At 46.4% G+C, this 17,344-nt stretch overlaps 1 protein-coding gene across 4 annotated transcripts in view; it reads right to left on the bottom strand.

The window, feature by feature from the left end:
- The window catches only part of ALOX5 (arachidonate 5-lipoxygenase), a 38,425-nt gene extending 23,014 nt beyond the window's left edge, over positions 1 to 15,411 (bottom strand). Inside the window, exons 1-3 of one of the 4 annotated variants that reach the window (XM_041127409.1) lie at positions 15,219 to 15,411; positions 3,363 to 3,561; positions 1,454 to 1,535 (exon numbers count right to left, since the gene is read on the bottom strand). In XM_041127409.1, coding sequence (XP_040983343.1) covers positions 1,454 to 1,535; positions 3,363 to 3,561; positions 15,219 to 15,296 — 359 coding nt within the window. In that variant the 5' untranslated portion in view covers positions 15,297 to 15,411. Of the gene's footprint in view, positions 1 to 1,453; positions 1,536 to 3,362; positions 3,562 to 11,677; positions 11,915 to 12,153; positions 12,292 to 15,218 lie in introns of those variants that run through there. The other 3 variants (XM_041127408.1, XM_041127410.1, XM_030031063.2) reach the window with 3 other exon arrangements.
- Positions 15,412 to 17,344: the final 1,933 nt, after the last annotated feature.

Below are 17,344 nucleotides of genomic sequence, written 5' to 3'. Positions count from 1 at the left end.
TCTATAAAGTAAATTTGTGGCAGACTCATTTGGGCCAAAAATAGTGACTTGTACCACATCAATACCTACCAGTACCCTACAGAATCCTGAAGTAGAATGGAAGGCATCTACCTGGCCACCTACCTTCACAAAACTTGAAGCAACTTAGTACCTGTGATATTTCCAAACACTTGTCACATTTGGTTGAAATTGGCAGTAGCTTCAAATGTATTGGGAGGGGAGGGCACAGAGAGACAGACAGCTGCCCAATGCACACTTTCTTGGGGCTACATTTTTTGCGGAACTGAGATACAGCAGCTAAAAGTACTCAGACATGTATTTAGGTTCCTCCAAAAGGCAACTCTGAGATGCAGACAGTCTTGATTCAGCTCCTCAGAACAGCCTTACCTCCTAATGGTCACGGCACACATTCTCTGCCGTGTATGTTCTTGCACTGTGTCCCATTTTTACTTCAAAACAAAAGAAGGGGATTTGTAAGAATACTGTTTCAATGGTATTTCCAAACTGCCCACCACACACAGACTGCATTGTGTGTTATCAGTTATGCATCTGAATTGTAAATAGCTGTTTCCCTGGAATTACAAATGGTTTTGCCTTCCTTTTTGCATACGTAAATAAAATTTTGTGCCATGCCTCTTTTTGAACTATATTTTCCTCTGCTCTATTTCCCATCATTTGTAAGTAAGATCCTTTCTTAGTCAAATGATATCAACAACTCATGTACCAAGCCTCAAACGATCAATTCGGAATGGACCCTCTGTCCTTCTGATCCTTAATCTCATGATAAGGAGATGCAAGTGCAAGAAACTTTTGTTATTTTAACAGAGAGTATGTCTCTAGGAAAAGGAAATGTCTAATGCCTCCTGGAGATACCCACTGATAAAAGATAGCATTTTCTCATTGTGACCTTGATTAGGAAAAAAAGTCTATGACAGTGTAAAGGTGGGTGTCATAACTGTGTTCTGATAGCACATTCCAGTCCACTCAAACACAGCCAGAACTTCCACTGCACCCTGGTGCAGGAAACAATGAAAACTAGCTTGCTGCAGCAGCCAAAAAGCTCCGGTAAGAGCTGACATGTTCGGATCATGTTCCAAAACTGGAGTATTGCTTGTAAAAGGCAAATGAAATCTGCCTTCAAATCTTCCTTGAAAGTACAACTGTGTGCCAGAGGGCCCACACAGAGACTGTACCAGTGAATTCCCACTTAGGCCTTCCAGATAGGCTTATCTGGGATTCATGTTATCTCATAATGCCACTTGCACCAGGATGATCACCACTTACAGTGAATTCCATCTAAGTAAAAACCATATACAGCCAACATGGTAACTGATGCTTTCTCTTCTCCAGCATTCCAGTAACTAGAGCAATATGATAATCTGAACATACTCTGCCAAACTCTGACCTAATGAGAACAGGCCCCAGACCTTCTGGGGAGCTATAGGAAACTCACCGGTACGTTTTTTGACGGGTCTCAAGCTCTTTGCATCTGTGCTGCTTGAGAATCTGGGTCTTGTCATCCCGGGGGAGCTTTGCTGTGAAACAGAGGAAAGAGACAGGTTTATGAGGTTCCTCTACCTATCTCTGCCCAGGTCTTGAGAAGGAGAGCAAAGTTTCCAAACCTTCAAACTTCTGATCTATACCTTTACAAAGTTTCTGTGGGAAATGCTTACATGATCCAATTTAGTACCTCGAGTAGAAACACAGGTCCCTAGAGAATCTGTGGAAGGAGATAAGCTCCAAACTTGGTGCCTCCAAGGGGCAGTTAGGTCAAGCTAGGAACATCTGTCTCAACCGTATATAAAACCTGGATTCCTAGTGTAGACACTTGCTGTACATATCTAGTGTTAAACGGTCTGAATAGGGTCATGGGAATTAATTTACATTTCAGTGTCTAAGGGAATTTTCATCAATAAGAGAAATCACAACATTGTTCCAGCTAATCTTCTCTGCTAAAAGATGTCTCCAGGAAACATCTCCTATCCTCTCTCCTTGAGCTGTGCTCTCCGCTGTCAGCCTGGGGCAATAATCATATCTTCTTATCATGAGAACAGGAAAAAAACCCAGTGAGGCTTCATTTCTAGACAGCTTGCTCTTCTGACCATGTATTTAATATACCATTAAATGACACAGAGACTTCCTTAGTGATCAGAGAAAGGGCAAGGTATGTGACTCACTTTACATACACAAATGGGAAGGCAGATAAAGCCAGCAGTTTCATGGAAATAGCTGTTTGGGGGTTGGAGTTGGAAATATCAGAGGTAATACAACTGATAACATACATGGCTAACAGTTTCCAGCTGGTTGTGTTCAAGTTACTAATAGGGTTTCACTTGCTTTTGTGCTTTACCTCACCATACTCTGAAAGCCACGCAAAGCTGCTTTCCATGAAAGTGTTACAGTTGTTATAAATCAAATTATGAAAAATGGAAAGTCCCTCTGGAGATCAAAAATAAACTGACACATAGCTGTGATTATAGGACAAAAGGCTTCATATGCAAAATTCTTCAGCCAGGAGTAGCCAAAAACTTAATGGGAAGATAAACATTTATTTCCTACCATCTCATATATTGTTTCAGCTGTTTTCAGGCACTCATGCTGCAGACCACTACAGCAGCCAACCTACCCTAGGAAGCACAGAGGGGAACAAGAAAACATCAGTGACAAATGTCTGCCCCAAGCCTGATCACAGCAAGTAGGTAGTCAGAGACAGTTAAAACACAAGTTTCAGGTCCAACAGGCCACTCTGAACACAGCACAGAAGTGCTGTAACACTTTCCTCAGTTGGTCACCACTACTTGCAGCAGTCATATCCATCTCACCCTGCCTTCTCCTGGACTTGACAGCATGCAAAAAGAAGGGATGAAAAGTGAAGCTGCTGTTTCAAGTCAGTCCTTGCACCTTCTGAGCAGCCTACTTTGGGATTTTATTTCACTCTCATGAAAACAAGACAATTTACAGGCAATTAATCATGGGCCACTTAGGGGCTTAGCATGAAACAAAGACAGGACACTAATTCTAATTAGATCAAAAGGGCTTCCAGCAATGGAGATGTGGAGCAGACAAAAATCTGGCATTAGGGTCAGCCTTCAAATTCAAGACCAGTGTAACAAGCCAGCATAAGGACTCTTCCTTGCATGTGCTTCCCAAAATATCCAACTCAACTGCCAGTGCCCAGTCCAATGAACTGCTCAGAAAGCAGTTCTAGTCAGCAGGGAAAGCCCATTCCCTAGGATGCAGCAGGGGACTGGCAGTGGGTCTCCATGTGAGAGAGAAGATTGGGAGATACATGAGGAAAGGGGAAGGAGAGGTAGAATAATTCTGGATGTTCTGCAGGAGATCAGGTGTCTTATGGCTCTCACCTCTTCCATCTCGAAGGACAATCTCTTTTTCATCTGTAATCCAGCGGTAACATGGGAACTCCAAATAGTCACCCACTGGCGTTTTGACGGTCATATATTTAAGGTACCAGTCATCCTGGTACCAATATTTTCGTTTCTCAATTTTTATTAGCTGAATTTCTCCAAGGTCTTCTTCCACAGTCACGTCATAGGAGTCAACCTACAGAGCAGAATACAGTCAATGATCCACTGCATATGCAGGAAGCACAACACAAGCATACCTGGCCTTTCCTGATATGGCATGGGTACAACAGAACTTTCCAGCTTCTGGTGGGTGAGAAAAAGAAGACCCATTACTGGACTGCAATGCAACAGAAAAATTAATAAAAGAACAAACAAGAACATGCAAAACACTCCAGAAATGGAGAAACATTTTTGTATGCAACCTAAAAATTATATTACTCCTTGAAATGTTTGCAAGTCTGACAAAAACATGCAGACCATGAAATCATTTACTGCTCTCCTAGCAGTAGCTGAAAGTGGTATTGCTAGGGCACATCTGTTCATGCAACTGGAGTGGAAAGATGATCATGAGATTAACACATTGGACTAGGAATCTAAAGACCTGTGTGTATTAGTCATATGTGCTTCCGACTAAGGACAGCATCCAGGCCATGTAAATCTCTTTTATTTTGGGCTTCCTGTGGCCGGTCTTCTTCAGTTCTCCATTTTCAAAACGAGGACAATGGTACACTTGGCTCAGATTTGGACAATGACACATTTTATGTTTGTACAGCTTAGATGTACAAAGCAATTTAAGTAGCTAACTGAAAACAAGGTTCACAAGAACCCCATCTACATCTGGAGGCACTTCATTCTTTCACTGTAAACAAGCCAGCATGTGGAAACATGGTTTAGCTCCTTCCTCAGTTTGGAGTTAACTCAAAGGCCTGACTCCCGCAACATGGAGGGACCTCAGCCCAGACTTGCACAGCAGCTAGTCTGTTTAGCCCTTTCCCATGCTAAGGGTCTGGTCACAGGGTCTTTCCACTGAGCTGGTACTGAAGGCTAGGACCACCCATACCTGCTCCTTCAGGAGTGCCCTCATCAGTGGCCTACAGGGACAGGCCCCTGAAACCTTGAGTTATTGGCCATGCAATGATCCAGGTGAGGAGCAGACCAGTCCTGGTGCTGCCCCTACACCAAGCTTTGCTGAGGTGTGAGGGCTGCAGCTCTGAACCTGGTCAGGCTGAGGAAGCAACTGCATACCATGCTTTCCCTTTCTTGACGACTGCTCCAGCAAGGCTACAAAGAAGTAGCAGTGAACATTTTCTCCTTCCATTTGAATTACAATGGCTTTGACTACCAAGCTCAGCATTTCTTCCATGTGGTAGGTCTGTTCTCAGCCCACAGATATGATTTGGCCTCTCAGGGCTTCACCATCAGATGGCTTGAAATGGATGGAGCCGCTTGGCCCACCTTAGCTGCTAAGTGCTCTAGCTACTGAGGTGTGATGGGTGGCCTCACTGAAGGCCACAGAGAACTAGTCACCTAGACACACCAAGGTCAGGCACCGGTTCACTGTGTAAATCACCTCTCCCACAACACTGCTTTCAGTGCTGCAGCTACATGGCCAGGCCCAGGAGGAGGACAGCTGTGGACATGGTGCTTTCCCTCAGCACTTCTTGCCCATGCTAAGCACCCCTGGCTCAGCACAACGGCTGTTATGAATGCTGACTTAAGTGCCTTGCTAAATTGCCTAACAGATTTAGGACAGTGAACACTTATCCCAGATACGGGTACTTCAGCCCCCCCATGGGACTAACTTCTCAGGGATGCATGCAGTCTCTTACTGCATGTGGGAAGAGCACCCAGCAAATGACAGTTCTGGTGGCACTTGCACTGTTAGGCAATACCAGCATAGGAAGAAATGAGTAATTGTTTCAAATATGACCAGTAAGACACCATGTCATGCTAGGCAATTCAAGAGATCAGGAATTGACTCTCACTTTCCAAGAGTATAAACACCTCAGGGCAAACCAGAGTAGCCAAGTGCTTATTGTCACAAAGCTGAGTGGGCTATGGCAACCATGGGAGCAGCAGCCAAAGCCCATTCTGCTCAGATGATCCTGCTAAGCTTTGTGTGGTTACAAGTAGAGACTTCATTCTCTTGTGGTTTTTCTCAATGCAGTCAGCAATCTTAAAAACCAACCAGCAGCTGATATCAAAAGGATGAGGTACTGCATCGACACGTTGCAGTGCCTGTAGAGACTCACCTGCCTCTGTGAGCTTTGTCACTTGGCTCCTGATCTAGACACCACACTCTGCTTGCTCTTTTCAGGAGCACTTTCTTAGCCTTCACCAGGCATTTGATATATGCCCATTGTTACTGTCTTACTTGCTAGAGAAAGGCTAATTCACATAAGGACCAAAACTGAAAAGTGAAGAAAGATTAAATTCCCGACAGGAGAAAGGAGAAAAAAAAAGTAATTTTAAAATGTCTTCAGATGGCACTTATTAATTCAACTGTTACAAAAGAAAGATTCATAGGAACTTGCACACACGTGACTGGAAGAACACACATAAGAAGGATCCCTTGGCATCCCTTCCTCTCCCACTTTAACCCAAGCTTCCCACATTATTGATGCAAAGTACCCTTTTCTATGAGCTATCCATGAATTACCAGCTGTGATGATCATTTTGGGATGAAGACATCTATCTGTCCACCAAAGTTTGGGATGACAGACCTCAGTTTTCTCATAACCCATTACATAAAAATACCAGCTTTTGTAAAGTTTGTCACATCTAATTGACTCACAGAAGCCAGAGAAAAATAAAAAACTCTTTAGGCTTTGAATTCCACCCTGCAGACAATGAACATTGTCCTTGCCTGTCTTTCCCTAAAGATGTTCTTCAATCAACTTTGAAACTGTCAGGCCATGATTGCTACACTGCAACTCATAAGAGGCTGTTTCATACTAACAAGGATATTGGAATTTCTTCTACTATGCAGCCTAATTTAATTTTAGGTTCAAATATTTAAAATGGGCATGGATAGTGCTTATTTTGATTTGCTGATACTTAACAGACTAATCTTTCTGAGCTATATTCTCCCCATGCCTATTAAAGCAAAAGACATTGAACTGTTTCTTTTAAAAAGGAAGCCCATCATGTCTTAAACAAAAATTTGCAATGTTTATGTCAATAGCACACCCATACACATCAGGTGGTAACAAACAAACTGCTTCACAAATAGCATGGCGGTCCTTAGCAAGCTTGGGCTGACAGCATCTGTCTGCTAGGATGTGAACTGAGATGAAAATCACAGAGCTGAGATTTCAACGTACATATTAAAATGACACTTGCCATTTTTCCTTGCATCTCCATAGCAGAAAAAAAGATAGTTCTTTCTGTAGAGCCAATAAATATACTAATTTTAAACATTTTTTTGAAAGTTTATGTTGCTGACTCTTCAATGCCTCCACCCCCACACTATCCAGAACAGCTAAAAGGATCATGTGTAAAGGTAAATTCATTCCCTTGATGGTTCATGATTTTGAACCAGCTGTGGAGACTGAAAAATGTTGAGTGGCTTTTCTCAGAAATCACATTAACAGTGCCTTGAGCCACAGCTATGACAGACAGTGACTGTTGGTCATACCCCTGTGCTCCTGGCTAAGTGAATGGAGATTCCTCTCTCCCACAATGCTGGTTTCAAACACTGCCCTCATCTTTGCCTATCACCCCACACCCAATATTCTCCGCTTCACTCTTGTCAATTGGCACAAAGAGTTCTGGATGATGGCTAGAAAATGTAGATAACATGGTCAGATTGTTTCCCATTCTTCAAATCTTCTTTCCTGAAATAGGCAGCACTTGAACCATTTCCATTTCATGTTCATCTACCTGCAACTCCTGGTTTTCTCAGTAAAAACAGCATCAATAAACTCTTTACCAGGCTCGGGTTTCGCACTGAGTCAGTACTTCTGCAATTTCGTACTTCTTTCCAGGACCAGACAGCACTTTGCAGAAGAGTCCCTCGTCACAGGCTGTCATATCATGTACCTCAAACTCAGCCGCTTCCTGCTTATACACCCCTTTATGCAACTGCAATGCAAAATGAATTATCTCTTTCAATTTTACCACGATCTTGGTGCATCTGGCAGTCAGGAGCTGGAAGTAGCCACCTTGCAGAGACACAGTCCAAACAAATCCACAAACCTATGTGAATTATTACCTATTCATCACTATAAAGGGAATTTAAACATGTAAAGACTAATGCAATAACCTACAGAAGCAAATGATAAACTCTATCTGGATCAGATTCACTTTGTATTCAGCTACTTGGGATTTTTATGCTCCATCTTCTCACTCACTTCCAGTTCCAGGGCTAGCCGTGTACAAAGGAAGAATAAGGTGACCAAAGCCACTGTCTGGATAGGGGAAATGTACTGTGTTATTTTTAGCTCAAGTCCTCATGAAAACCCATTGCTGTCAAGTAATTAGTATGGCACAGAAAGTCTGAAATTAGTCTTATTTTCTCATCAACTCCTTGTTGCCCAAGATACCTGACTATCCTTTTTTTAATTCATCTCCTTTAAAGGTTCAGCTAACAATTTCATTTTTTAAAAATCCTCATTTCCACATATGTATTTCTATAGTTCTTATGATGTCACACCTATATATGTATATACACATCTAAGATTTAAATTAAAGAGCAATGTGAATCAGATCCAAAGAGTTGATAGAAATGTTACATTAACAGCCAATCTTTGGAAGAAACTTATTCCTCTAGTAACAATCTCTTTGCTAATATTACAAGAGCCCTAAAGTAGTTGCACAAGTCACTGTTGATGTAATGCAAAAAGGACATTCAATTAGCCAAAATGTTCCTGAAAGTTTTTAATCTTTTTATGACCATCACAGTTCCCATTTTAATGGCACTTCTGAAAGCGAGGTTCCCATTTTAATGGCACTGCCTCCAAGCCAGTGATGCCATGGGCTCACCTGAGATGACAATTTTGCTAATGCAGTAAAGGTGTGTCAGGTTACAAAGATGGTACAAGGTCCAGGTAAGACTTGACAGTTGGTTGCTCAAGGTTTCTATGGCATTTGTTGTATGAGGTCTCCTGGTAAACACATGGCATCCCTGATGACTGCACAGTGAGCCAGAGATGCTAGGAGTTTTTACACAGTTTGAGTTCAGAGTGAGATAACAGAATTAATGAAGGCTCTTGGACTGTTCAAACTCCCGTAGCATCCTGTTCAAGCAATTTAATCTCACACAAAACGTAAGGTCTTTCTTTTTGAGGAGAGACTCCTACTGACTAACCTGATATTGCCAAAAGGATGACACAGACTTTCTATAAGCACAAAGCTCTAAATGGAAAGAACTGTATTTCCCTTCTGGAAATACTTGTTTGTGTGTTTCTTTCAACAAAAGCAAGAAGCAGATGAAGGGGTAACAGGAAGAAAACAGAGAACTGAGTGACACCATAACACTTGCTTTGAAATCACTCGGCACTAACAGGAACTTACTCATAAGACACTGAGTAAAGAAGAGCAGCTATGGCTTTCTACATCGCCTGTGTCTAGTACTTGGAGTAAGTCAGACAAAAACTACAACTGAGATAACATTGTGCAAATCCCTTCAGGTTTTTCCACATCCCTTTCCCTCAATCAACATTTGGCATGCAAATCTCCTACTCAGAACTGGCCCAAGCCCTCATTCATCATATCTAGTAATATGCACAATTTGCATTAATTCAAATGAAGACATTACCAGGATAATGGAACTACTGAGCCTCGCCCAACATTTAGAAAAGAAACTGGAAAGCAGACAAAGCCTTACAAGATAATACTGTAAAATTCTGATCACCCACTGAAAAAGTGCAATTTTTTGCAAGTGTGTTCACAATTGAATTCTTTGCAGAAAAATAAAATTCCAGAGATGCTATTGAAAGAAACACTAAAGGCAGAACTGTGAAACTAGTTGCTACATTTTACAAACCAACCAACCTGAAAGTCTTCTGGCCTGCTTCAGTTTTATTTTTTTTTTTTATTTCGTATTGGTAATTTTCTCTTCCTTCCTTTTTTCTTTGCACAATGTATTAGTAAGACTCACAGTGTTTTGGGCACAATGATACCTGAACGGGTGCCTGGAGAAGCACACTGCGCTCCCCAAGAAAACATCCTCAACAACAAAACTTAGCACATTGTACTGCAAGTGTCCAATGAGCCAGATACTTTATGGAACACAGAGTTATTCTCATTCTCCACAATAAATACATGCTGAAAAAAATGCCTGTGTATTTGTAGTATCAAACACATAACAATTAATAGAAATAATTCATTTGGAGAGAAGAAAAAGTCCTCATTTGGATTTAGTCAAGAACCTTTGCACCTAGAAACAAGTTTGACAAAAAAAAAAAAAAAAAAAAAGAGACAGCCCCAGCCTTAGAAAGCTTACTTAGCTAACAATGCATTTTATGTAAAATGCTAGGACCCAGATGAAGACTGTCAAATGTGCCTAAAAGCTACCTTCCCTAGGAGATGTAACTAGACCTTTTAGGTGCACAGATCCTCTGCTGTAATGCTACTAACATCCACAAACCTTCATTCATTGCTTCCTCACCCAGTGAGGTCCGGTGCTTGCAGGTACCTCTGCTCCTGCTGGACCTGCTCCCACAGCAGTTCAAGAGTTGCTGCTGAGCATGTACTTAATGATCATATCATGGCATTTTCTCCCTGTGACAGGATCCAATCCAATCAGATGTTCAGAGTACTGCCAGGCTCTCTATCACAGCCATCTCTCAAAGACAGTGAAACCCTCTTTTGTAGCCCAGGGGTAAAAGTAAACCACCTGGTCGCTGGAGACCCTGGTGCTTATCTCCTCAGCTGGGCAGGGCTCATCCCTCCTGGGAAAGCACCCTAACCCTAAGTTTGCAGGACAGTGTGAGGTCTTCTTCAACCTCTCTTGCTAATGTTGCTAAGCTTCGCTTAAAATATGTGACTGTTCACAGAATGAGAGAGAAAGAATGACTGAGCGTCCATTTGGGAGATTCAGATAACAAGGTTCTAAGCTAATGAATGTTTAATCATGAAGGAAAGTAACTTCAACAGCAGCAGCGGGTAAGTCCTCACACCTGAATTTGCTAGAGCGTCTCCTCAGAACATCAGCTATAAATACCTGGGGACCATATTTACACGTGCCATCAACACTTATTCAAAATGCTGACTTCTGTTACCCATGTCTTGCAATGTCTAACACAGAAAAGACCGGATAGCTAACTTAGGCTGTGAACCCCATGGTTAAAAAAAACACACCTACAGGCAAAGCAGCACCATGACAGTGAAGTTTCACGGGTATATGCAGTGGTATGTCTCATTTCCAAAGTGACTTATGAGCACTTTGTTAAAACTTTCAAAGTTGCTTAAATCTCATCAGACCTTTTGGAAACTGTGACTTAGGTTTCTAAATAAAATACACATTTTGGGAGGGGAAAAAAAAAATTACCTGAGTCTATTATTTTCACAGGGGACAATACGCAAATAAATAAATGGCATTCTAAAACAGTGCTCAGAGTATAAGCGATTACAGATGGATAGCCTGGATATTGTGATAAGATCACAGAGAGGACAGGGCACAACACGCAGCAGAAATCAAGGTTAGAAAGAATGGCATAGCTGATAGCCCGGTCCCAACTTCATTCTCACTCACCCTTGCATGTTCATGCTGTTTTCCAACTTTTATTGAAGTTCCCCTACAAACCTCCCTTGGCTGGCGTAATTCCCACTGGAAGCTCTTACCTCTTTGTTTAATTCCTTGGCGCTATCAGGGCTCTAACGACTAGTAAATACTGACCCTAAACATCACCTGTCAACAGGATACACAACACAATTTTTTTTAGTATTGGTAGGAAAGCGCAAGGACATCTGAAAGCCCAGTCTAAGCCAGAACCAAAGGGCCCCCTCCTTCCCCACGACTGACCAACCGCAGCCAGGGCTAACCTCCAGGACAGGGATGCCAGCGATGGGCGGCCGGGAATGGCAGCAGGCACCTCGGTCCCGGTGTCCCGCTCCGGAGCGCCGGCACACGGGGACGGGAGCGTAAAAAAGCCCAGCCCTGCCGCAGTCCCTCGGGGCGCCGGGCGAGGTACCGCTGAAGGCTCCACCGTCCCCGGTCTTGCGGGTCCGGCCCGCAGCACCCGCGAAGGGAGATACGCGGCGGCTCGTACGCGGTGAAACCCCTCGGACACCGCCGGGGCGGGGGGGGGGAGAGACGGGACACGGGGCGGCCGCGGGGTGCGGGTCCCCCCCCGCCCCGCTAGACTCACCGCGCCGCGCTCGAAGTCGTTGTAGAAAGGTTTGTCCAGGAGGTGCCTCTCGCTGCAGCCCGCCGTGCCCTCCAGGGTCAGGTACACGTAGTCGTCGGTGCCCGCGAACCACTGGCTGCCCGTGGCCACCGTCACCGTGTAGGACGGCATGGTCCCACCACCGCGGATCGCCCCGGCTCGGCTCTGCACGGCCCCACCGACCCGGCCCGACCCGCCGCTGCCGAGCCGCGCTCCTGCCCTAGCCCGGACCCTGCTCAGCGCCGCCTCCTCCGCCGCCACCGCACGGCTGCCCGCCCCTTCCCCAGCGCCCGGCACACCTACCCCGGTACCCTGCACAGCCCTCGCCGCAGCCCCCCCCCGCCCCGACACCCCCGTGCTGCACCGCTGCCCGCTCCCCGCCCCTGTCCCGGCACAGCCGCCCCGCACCCTGCGCTGCAGCCCTGTCCCGCACCCGGCACACAGCCCTAGTAGGGCACCTGCCCTCCAACTCTGCACCAGCTCCACGCCAGCACGCTTTCCACAGCCCTGCGCGCAGCACTTTTCTCTTGATATTCTTCCACAGTTGCACAATCCTGCACAGTACTCGGAGCTCTGAGCATGCAGCACGCTGGTCTGCAGAGGAATCCTGCTCCGGCCAGGCACAGCTGCACACAGCCGCCCACAGCTCACCCTCGCTCGGCTCGGTATGCCTCACCACCTCTACGCTTACTGGATTTCATCCACACACCCTCAAACTGCTCTGCACTCTCTAACCTCACCGCCTAATCACCCCAGTTTGCAGGCATACACGCTCTTCTGTGCCCAAACCTTACACGTGTACTATACCAGCTCAACACACTACCATGATCTACCCCGACACGTACACTGCATATATCCCATTCTCTTTATTGTCCGGAGTTACTCTATACTCACACCATACTACACCCTCATTATATACGCCAGATCTGCAAATCCATATACAACTCGCCCTTTTCTCAGGTCTAGACCGCCATATGCACTACTGCTGGCATGCTTTATTCCCTGCATTCCTCCAAGCTTCTCAAACACCCTGTTGTCTTTGCACAACTGTGCGTAACGCTAACTGCTAGCATATCTACACATCAGAGCTGTACATACACAACCAAACCCCCATTTCCGCAAAGCACTCTAAAAATCCCACAATTTCACAGTTCCCACCCTGAGTATACCAAGCACCGAATACCTGCTATCATTAAGATGCTATCATTAAGGCAACAGAAGAGCTGGCTGTGCTTCTTCCACAGCCCAACCTACCCCACAGAAAATAACCCCATAGCAGCAACACTGCACACTTAGCACTTAGGCACCAAGACCGCTAATGCTATTCTCCTGCATTTTCATCAGGCAACCAAACACCACATGCTGTCACCCCTGGCGCCTCACTCATGATCTTCCTTCATGCTGCTGCCAGCAGCAGCTGCATGATACTGTGCTGAAAGGAGCCAGGTTGCGGCTTTTGCAGATCCCAGTGTCATTCCACCATTGCTCTGGGATCAGACCAAGCTCCTTGTTTCCTTGCTGTCAGGCAGTTTGCCTAGCTGGTCTCTGTGCTCTTGCGAATTTCTAGTGACAGGTATGCAGAGCAAGCTAAATGAAAACCATCTCAGAAGTGCTTTTCTTGCACCTCACTTGCACCTCAGGCACTGTGCTGGATTAGTTATAGTGTCATACACATCATACTTCATTAGCACTTTCAGCCTGAGGCACTCTCTGCCCACAGGTGAGGCTGGGTGGGCATGATCAGCCACCAACCATCAAATACAAAGGAAGAGAGCAATTAAAGTCAACAGCTGGAAGTTGCTGCTGGCTCTGCCCACCTCTGTTCTGGTAAGCCCAATTGCAGAGTGCTTCATGCCTCACTCTAGCATGGCTGCTGCATCTTGGACTGCTGGGCAACACCTCAAGATACGCTTATGGAGTCTCTGCTTCAACTTCTAAAATTGCAGCTACCGAAGATGCATTGTGGCCTTTCTTACGCACTGTGGCCAGCCAGTGGTGGCCACACAGCAATGGGGACAACCTGCAATGCCCTGGAAAGATTCCTGTTCTTCTGTCACAGAAGCTTGATGCTACCAGGCTACACTCACCCAGACAAGTCAGGGAAGGTCTTCTACATCTCTTCTGTACAAACAGAGACTCAACCATTTGCTATATCATGACTCAGATTTCAAGGCTCTCCCACATTCAGAGTATGTATTTTCATATAGGCATATAAAAAAATCCACTGTGCCTGCCTTGGCTCTACCGAATTGCTCAGCATGAATTTCTAGTCTGCTGCTACTTTTTAAATAACACCCAGAAGTGCAAGATTGCCAACTGTAACATGGCATATCTGAGGCAGCTGCAGAATCCCAACCCAGAGATCTGATCACTCCTCCTGAGATTTAACCAGCAAGGGATCCTTACTGGTGCACGCGATCCCTTCCATCGACAATGTTACCCCATAAAAGTGCACCATAATCTCGGAAGTTCTTCCTTGGGTTCCTCTTTCCTTTATGTAAGATTTCAAAAACATCATGCATCAGTTTCATTTTTGCACAAGTGCTGTCAGCCCTAAGTTTCCAAATTTAGGTTCACAGCCTTCACTGAAAGATATATCTGAAACCCTTTTTAACACGGCAAGTGCTTCAGAATCAGCTTTTGTCAGACACAAGGCCACCTTCTGGGCACCTTCATTTTTGCTGCAAATATGGAGCAAAGTGGTGTTCAAACCTTGAGCAGTGAGTTTCCGTGTTTCTTTGTGTTTCAGCTCTGATGCAGCATTTGAAGCCCATCCTGTTCCCCTGGATCATCAGTTCTGTTTGTTTTCAGACCAGTTCAGGTCTCTTCTGTACTGAGGTGTGACTGGGGAGTCTCCCTACAGCATTACAACTCCTCTTACCAACTCATTAAAGAAAAAACTAGATAAGCTCAGTCCTGTACATGAAATCTGTAGGAATGGATGTTACCTCTCACCAGCCCCTTCACAGCTATGTCTCTTTTTAGTCTGTTCCTTCAGCACCTCTCACTTTTATCATGTTTTCCACCTTCAAAGGTTTATTGATAATATTTACTGTTGGTAGAATTTCAAATGCCTCACCAAAATCCTGCCAAACAAAATGGCAGGATATGCAAAAAACAAACCAAACCGTTTTATCAAGAGGCTATGTTATTTCACCCCTGAGGAGATCCTCACCGTATGAGACCCCAACACAATCCTCTACCGTGTCTTAACTGATGGCTGCTTGATGTCAAACAAGGAAACCATTCTTGGAAACAGCAGTTGGATCCCACAGCTGGATCAAAGGTGAGAGTCCTAAAGATTAGGCCGTGGGATCAGACACTGACTTGCATCGCAGCGTTTCCCCTGCTCCCCCAACACCACTCTGGATTTCCCTTGACACGGCGACTGAACTGCAAGGGGAAGACGGTGCCGCACCGTGCACACGGTACACCTCCCGGCGACGGAGAGGGAGGCTTGAGCCGTTCGGGCCGAGGAAGACCCGGTTTCCGAAACCACCTTATGGCACACGGCCATCCTCACCGCTTCTGCCTGCTCCTCCAGCTGCCGCGCTTCAAAGCAGACTACCGAGCCCTTTGGTAAGGCGCTGGCGGAGGGCATGGAGACCAAGGGGGACGCGGCCTGCAAGACGCACGCTGGGACCGGGGGCTTCCTGGCCCAGGTGCCAGCCGGCACCCCTGACCCGGGCACCGAGGACCGGCAGCCCGCGCATGGGCCAGGCGCTCAGACGCCGCCGCCGCCTCTAATCCCGAAGGCTTTGGGCCGCAAGGTCCCTCTGGACCTCGGGTAGGTCGCGGTCCCCGCGAAGGCCGAGCCTGGGAGCGAGCAGGGTTTGCGATCGCCGCGGGAGGGAGACGGCCCGCACCCGCCTGCGGACCCGCCCCACGGAAAGCGCCCGCACACGGGCAGCGGGAGCGGCGGCAGCGCCCCCTGCTGGGCGCGCCCCGCCCCGCCGGGCCCCTCCCTGCCCGCAGCCCTGCGAGAAACAGCCCGGGGGCTGACGGTCGCGGGTGGGCACTGCGCGGGGCAGGGCGGCGTGACCTCCTTTGCCGGGGTGGAAAACAGAAGAAAAATAGAATTTTTAATTCTTTTTTCTATTTTGCATTCTATTTGAAGATGGGGCTGCTCTTAGGTGGAGTGCAATATTACTTCCCCTGCCCGTGTGAAAAATGCAAAAGGTGTCAGAGTAATCCATCCCTAATCGCTATCAATAACTGCCTTCATACCAGACGGCGCTTGTGCGCGGAGCTGCTGAGGCCCGGCCCTGGTTTCTGGCACCTGCTTGCAAAACCAGGCGGTCCTGTCCAGTCGCTGACCCGACAGCAGGCAGCGAGCCTGGGCTTACTTCTCCCCACGCCGCTTCCCTGGGAAGGCAGCAACCACTCCCTGCGTCACCTCTGCACTCGAGCCCCTGTGCGTCTCACCCACCTCACTCCTCGCTTGAAGATGGTTTCACAAGGCAGTGGTGGGATCTGTGCACTCACAAGCAGGGAGCGCGGAAACGAGGCCGTTAAAACGTGAGCAGCTGCTATCCCTGAGCTGGCTGTGTGTTAGTGGGGGGCTAGGACAGCCCCCTGCAAGGGGCACGTCTACTCTGCCATGGATTTTGCTGCTTGTTATTCACAGCTCCCATTCACCTAGGCATCACTGAGACTTACTACATGGAAATTCACAGCAGAAGTCAGCTGCTGTCCCTCTTTATCTCCTTGCAATGCCAGTGAAAAACAAGGTTGTTCTGTGAGTATGTCACATATCTTACAGCCCTCCTGAGGCTATGGGCAATTTGGGTGGGCAGATGGCTCTCCTGAAATATGCTAATAAGGACTGGGAGTGGGGAAGAATGATACAACATAGTAATTAACAAATGACGGAGGATCAGTAGAGCCTACAGAAACTTCCAAGATACATAAATAATCTAAGGGGCATGGGCTTAATAGCTGAGAACATATGGGTGTTCATTGTGTATTGCTCCACCAGAACGGGAAGAAAAAGCTCCTTATTCATAGACCTGCCTCTGTCCCAGCTCAGAGTGTCCAGAAATTAACTCTAGGATTGCAAAGCTCAGCATAGACTGTCCTTGCTCTGCCATCCAGGTGGTGGCAATTCTGACACCAGCTGAATCTCTTACAGACCCCCAACGGGTTTGCTATATGAACGCTTGCTATGATATCTTTTTATACCTTTTGTGCAAGGGATCATCCAGATTGCAAGGGGCTGCGAGTCTCTCTCTCCCCATGAACTTCCTATCCCCTTTATGAGGTGGTGTTCCTCGGATCCTCCATCCCATTTAGCGGGATGTTAGGACAACTTCCTCAGCCCTGAGGACCATGGGATCTGGGACTGCCTGACCTCAGCACTTCCACCTAAATCTGCAGATCCTCTCACTGCCTCGACAGATGTAGCAGTCCTACTCTGGCACTTTGCAAGAAGAGGAGAGGAGGAAGACAGAGACAAGGCAGCCTGTTTTTAGGCTTCCCCTCCCCAGATCAGTGCTGGGAGGCTGCACAGGTAACACTGCTAAAGAGGAGGGGAGAACAGAGGCATGGGACAGGTAAGCCATGGACAAGGCAAGCACAAGGAATACGGCTGCATTAGTGGCTACTCTTTTGGTATCATTTGGCGCTGCACACATTTGAGAAATGCAAAAC

This window comes from Aquila chrysaetos, chromosome 11 (assembly GCF_900496995.4).
Source record: "Aquila chrysaetos chrysaetos chromosome 11, bAquChr1.4, whole genome shotgun sequence".
In the NCBI taxonomy this organism is placed as follows: domain Eukaryota; kingdom Metazoa; phylum Chordata; class Aves; order Accipitriformes; family Accipitridae; genus Aquila; species Aquila chrysaetos.
Note: the sequence above shows the minus strand (reverse complement) of the source record. Positions and strands in the feature narration are given on the sequence as shown.